This window comes from Acartia tonsa, chromosome 8, assembly GCF_053477335.1.
Source record: "Acartia tonsa isolate MP-2025a chromosome 8, ASM5347733v1, whole genome shotgun sequence".
Lineage (NCBI taxonomy): Eukaryota > Metazoa > Arthropoda > Copepoda > Calanoida > Acartiidae > Acartia > Acartia tonsa.
The window spans coordinates 11,632,623-11,638,622 of NC_137267.1; the positions used below are offsets into that span (position 1 = coordinate 11,632,623).

At 31.9% G+C, this 6,000-nt stretch overlaps 1 protein-coding gene across 1 annotated transcript in view; it reads right to left on the minus strand.

Moving 5' to 3' along the window:
• Window positions 1-5,071, minus strand: part of LOC145325996 (glutamate receptor ionotropic, kainate 2-like) — a 70,092-nt gene extending 65,021 nt beyond the window's left edge. The window contains exons 1-3 of the mRNA XM_080169057.1: window positions 4,940-5,071; window positions 3,773-3,830; window positions 2,847-2,956 (exon numbers count right to left, since the gene is read on the minus strand). Of these exons, the coding sequence (XP_080025183.1) occupies window positions 2,847-2,956; window positions 3,773-3,830; window positions 4,940-5,018 (247 nt within the window). The 5' untranslated portion in view covers window positions 5,019-5,071. The remainder of the gene's footprint in view (window positions 1-2,846; window positions 2,957-3,772; window positions 3,831-4,939) is intronic.
• Window positions 5,072-6,000: the final 929 nt, after the last annotated feature.

The following is a 6,000-nucleotide window of genomic DNA, read 5'->3' on the forward strand; positions in this document are numbered from 1 at the left end:
TTCTTCTTAAATATACATGGTGCCTGTGACATCCCCAAAAGCGTTTTGGGTGTGTGTATGTGGGGAGGGGGGCAAACAATAAACACACCCTTGGACATACCTGACAAAACAAAGTATTTTCATTTTTAACCTTTTTAGGGTGTCCCAAAGTGAAAAAAAATTATGCCTAAATAAGACACAGTTTTAATCAGTAATTAAAGGCCTGTTTTATGTCACTTGGAAACAAAGTAATCAAAAATTAAAAATTCTCAGTACAGAAAAAAAGTTTATCTAACAAGATTTAATACCACGAAGAAGAATTGGAGAGAGCTAATAAACATACAGACATAGTATACAGTATTGGAGCCATTACAAATAAGCTGCTGAAAAAAATTAAAGGCATTTAATTTTCATAACAATGCTTCGCTACTAAATGAATGACTGTCCCACAAAAAAAAACATATTTAATTATTTGGGAATCGTCCCTTTCGTAACATGGCCCCATAAGGGGTGATTCGTCGCATTTTTAAAATGGCTTTTTATAGGTTATTTTAGGTTAGGTTAGGTTATATTTGGTTAGGTGATTTCCCCACAGGGTTAGGTAATTGGCTCCGCAGGGTTAGAGCCCCCCCGCAAGGACTAGCAATAGGAGATAAGCTACTGTTTTAAATACAAAGAATCGCCCTATAAGGTGCAATGTTACGAAAAGGACTACACCCGATTATTTTTATATTACTATGTCACCTCACTTTTTAATAATTCACTATATTTTTCAAAAACCTTTTTCACCCTTATAATTAAAAATTTCTTTTGCCCACAGGGAGAAAATATTCTTTTTTTTCTATCTAGGTATTTCAAATGGCTGGATTTTTTAATCATTACGACATGCATGTTTAAATATAAAATAGAGACAATGCGGGTTTTTTTAATGTACAAAAGTAATTTTATTACAAGAAAAAAAGAGTATCTTTCATTAGAACTAAAAGTAGCTTTTTGTTCATGTTAAAAATCCTTTTTATGTTTTTCAGAAAAGAATATTATAAAATACATGCATGTCTGAAAATTAGTTTAAAAAATTTGTATTAAACAGGAAAAAGAAACTAAGTCGTCGTTATATTTATTGTTTGTTCTTTTTGGTGTAAGGTTTTTTTTAATGAAACTTTTTTGGAACTCGTTAATTCGATTTCTGCGGATTTTCTGGTTGCCAGAAATGAAATCTACGCATCTTTTTTAGCTAGATGGCATTTGTCTGGTTAAGATTGGATAAAAAATTCCTAGGTTGGTTAAATTTAATAAGTGTGAGGGTCTAGCCTCTATAGTCATAACTCTATTTTACACCAACATTTCAACATGCATATTGGTGAGAACTTTTTCAACTGATTTGCATTTTACATTTTTGTTTGTATGCATCAAGTTTGTATCAATGTCTTAGATGGAGGTTGACATTATAGAATTTGTATTTGAGCCATTTACCAGGTCAACTTCATGAATTAGAATTAGTACTCAAAGCTGTAGGTAGCTGAAGTCCCAAATGTTTATTGTAGTGAGTTGTGTCTTTTTATGTGTAAAGACATTTCCCCTACTCACGCACGCTTGACCAACCATTTTTATTGTCTTTTACTTGATGTAGAGTGATCCGGACTCGAACCTGATAGAAAAACCGAGCTTACTATCATTTTTTAAGATTGTGGAGAATAAAATAAAAAATCAACCCTGGGTTTCAACATAATAGAGAAATTACTATTAATTTCATATTAGGTAGTTTAAAATTACAAATTTAAGCTCAAGTTAATAAACCTTTCAATTGGTGTAATTACTTGACTATTCAGCATGTTTATTCTTAAATGCAATTCTAGGAATTAATTTAACTACTTTAATCTCATACCTTGATTTTTAAAAAAGCAAGTATTCAAGCACCACATGCACTTTTTCAAGTTTAGGGCTCTGGGAGCATAACAAAGTTTTATCTGTGGTCAATTCAAGTCCCAAGTCACATCCTGCTGAATTTTTAAGCATAAAGCTACTCTAAATTTACTTTTTTTAATCTTCTCAGTAATTAAATTAATTTAAAATTAGGCTGTTATTTAAACTTGTTCATAAGTCCCTAAGAACAATCCATTGCACCCCACCACCACACACACAACTGGTACCAAATTTACTATTTTGAAGCTAGTAAAAGTAGCTGACTCAGATTATGACGTATAAAATTAACCAATAAGAGGCCACTATAAATTTTACCATTGGTCAATTACAGTGTATACTGGCCTCTCATTGGTTAATTTTTTTTGACGTCTTAATCTAAGTCAGCCACTTTTACTAGTTTCCAATTTTTTAAAGTTTAAAAGCTGACAAATTATGGTATGAATATTTAAAAGAGTATTTAATACTGAATAGAAATAGAAATCAGTTTTACAACCTAAATCTTATTGCAATCAACCTGATTCTTTTAAAGTTTTCTTCTTCGGGAAGAGAATTAGAAATTGCCGTAAGGGAACAATTTAAGAAGATTAGTTTGAATATCATTACACATTTTAGTAAAGTTTAGTATTTAGATAGGAGAGCAAAATCACCCCTCCCCCCCCCCCTCCAGCTATTTTTGTATTTGTATAATACATAGCCCAAGCAAGAAGCTTTAACCTAACCTAATCTTTGTCCATTTAAATAGTGGGATTTTATATATGTTCTGTAAAAAAAATAATAAATTTTGCCAAGATTATTTTTGCATGCATAGAAATTAACTTTTAACAAGAATGGCTATATGCAAGGTTAGAAATCACTATACTATATATCATTTTTCTGTACAGAACCGGTTCTTATTCAGCGGATATTAACCGATTTGGAAACCATACTGAAAAAAACATTATCACCTCTTTTAGAAGCATGGAAGGAATCTCTGGGCGCAATTTTTTCAATTTGTGCGGACAGTCTGGAGGGCTTCAACAAGTTTGGGTCCTGATTCACTCGTTCCACAGCATATCTACACAATTTTAAATATTATAGCCCAGATCCAGTGTTGGAAACCTTTTTTTGGCTGCTAGCAAATTGCTTTCTGCCCTTTTGTAGTAACTTGGCTGTGTTAATATTCCCGACGCTAATTGGCTGATATTCAAAAGCCCAATTGAAACTCGGCACAGGTTCCGTGGGGTGGGGACATACAGTTGTTTACCCCTTCCCCCTTTATTGTTCTACAGCATAGCTATACAACTATATATATTGTTAAACATATGAACTCTATTTTTGCAGGTATAAACACTAAAAATCGTTTGTCTTTGATTAGAAACGTGTTTGAGGGGTTAAAGGTTTGAGACAATAACGAGTCATACTAGCATGTGACATAATACCATACACAGTTTGTACTGTTAGGCATAGGTCGTGCAATAAAAAGGATTGGTTGTCTGTTGTGTGGTAGCCTACACAATACTCTGTGTGTCTAGACAGGATAGGAGATGTTGCCTCCCTTAGTTATGATGCAATAAAGCAGGCCGTTTTGTAAATGTTAAAAGTTGGAAGATTTCATTAAAAGAAAGTTGTCGTAAATATAGGTATTAAATAACTAGTTGTTGGGCCTAAAGTTACAGGTTCATTAACTGCATCCTCGCCCTTACTACGTAATTGATTCTTAATAAGCTAATGACTATGGTTTTAGTTTTGGAGCTTTTCGCTTCAGGATGTTTATATCCTTGTTTATGTAAGTAATTTTATAGCATCCAAGAAAACTCACACTTTCAAAAAAAAAAGCTTTAGACATAAATTTGGTGTCATAGAAATGCTATGATGAAAATTAAAAGATCACCTGAAAGCTGTTTCTAATTTTCCATCTCTGCCGTGATCAGTGATATCAAATAGACCACCTGAACAAAAAATTATCTGTTACCACAATATATTGGTATTTCTGTACTAAGCATATAGGTGCTGAAGGGGATAAATAGGGGTGTCAACACACCCAGTAAAAAATGGTAAGGCCTGCCTTCCCTTTTTTCAATATCAATAAATACACAACCCTGGCAAAACCATGTGCCCGCCACTGGTTCCAAGGATTTAAATCATTGAGGCATAGAAGCATAATAAAGATTCGCAGATAAACTAACATAAAATTAGTATAGAAGTATAACCCAGACAACTACATGGCCCTAATCTTGAGAACCTTTTTCGTCTGCTAGCAAATTTCTTTCTGCTCTTTTGTAGCAACTTGGCTACGTTAATATTTACGTTGCTATTGGACGATATCCAAAAAAAATAGTGGTTACAAATATCAATTTTTTTAAATAAAAAAAGAGAAGTTAAGAAGTCTTTGAAATAAATAATTATTTAAAATTAGAAAAATAGTAATTGAGATGAAACGGGGTAGGAGTGAATGAGAAATAACAAAAAGAAATGGAGTAAAATAGAAAAGAACAAGGATGACAACATCCATAAAAGCGAAGCACTGAAATGGTAGGACAAACGGACATTAACACTTGTATAGTGTCTAAACTGAATAATCATCAGAATATAAAAGTATAAGAGTTGAAGCAAAATTGTAAGTAAATTTGTTGAAAAACTGCTTGATACAGGATAATGTTTATGGACATACTTACATTTTTAGGACTTGATTATAGAGTTGCTTCGCTTATAATATTGTTCTTTGTTGTCCCAGGAATCAATATACCAAAAATCAGATCAATCGGATAATTAGATCTCATAAAAATTTGTTGTTAAAAAAGTAGAAAAATCAACATGTTTAAAATGGACATACGGACATTATGGTAATGATTATAGAGTTGCTGCGCTTTCTAAAGCGTACCTAACTACTACAGGAATCATCATGCAAAGTTTAAATCGATAGGACTATTATAACATGCCTAAATTAACAAATAAAAGCTATCTATCTCGGACGGACGGACGTACGGACGGACGTTCGGACGTACGAACGGACCTACCCTAATTATAGAAAAGCTTCGCTTTAAAAATAAATAATTACCTATTTTTATTATATCTGGTAAGGCACTGATTGTGTTTAATATTTCTAGACAGTAAAATAATATCAACAAAATATTCATCTTTTTAAATTTCTAAACTTCACGGGTATTAATTAATATCAAACATAACACTTCAGTCTGAAAACAAGAATAATGGGTCATAGATCCATTGATTTATATATATTTTAAATGTTTTAACATAGAATAAATAACATAATTCAATTCAAATAGAGAAAGATAGATTTGTTTTAAAGGGGTAGTTGCACGAAGTGCATTTAAACTTGAATTTAGTGAACTGCATATTTTTTGGTTCAATAGTTTAAGCCACATCTATAGGACATAAATTTGACAGAATTTCGATTTTCTATCAGGGGTTTTTAAAAATATCAATACTTAAAAATCATATATTATTGTTTTTGGATATATACAACATAAATGGCTGCATCATTGCGCGCATTTACGTTCATTATTTGACCCCCCACTTTACATTTTATTTTTTGATGTGATTATATCTTCTAAGGGACGATATCACTGTAGGGGAGAATCAAATCGGTCCAGCGATTAGCTAGGTCCTTTTATATATAGATTATAAAAGTTGTAATTTTTTTGGGGGAAATTGAGCATAAATCACAAAAGTACTCTTTACCTTTTTATTAGAAAAAGATATCGTAAAAATTGTTTGCTTTCATTTAAAAAAGCATTCTTTAAAAAAAATATTTCAAAGAATATCAACGAAAGCTCAAATAAATGCTAAATCAAAAATTGGTAGAAAAAAAGAATACCAAATATCAATTTTAGAATCTAAATACAGGGATAAGACAATGGACCATAAAATGATGTACACCCTCAATTATAACACACAAAAATACCCCTTTTCTTGATTAAATTTATTGGTAGAAAATTTGACACTGATGGACCTGGTTCGTACTACCCAATCAAGATTCATAGAAGTCACTGAAGCAAATAATGGCTAGCATTCCAGAATTGGCTATTTGGCACTTTATCTATTTTTATTGATTATAACCCATCGTCGTACTGATTTTACTTACTACTAACGAAAGAA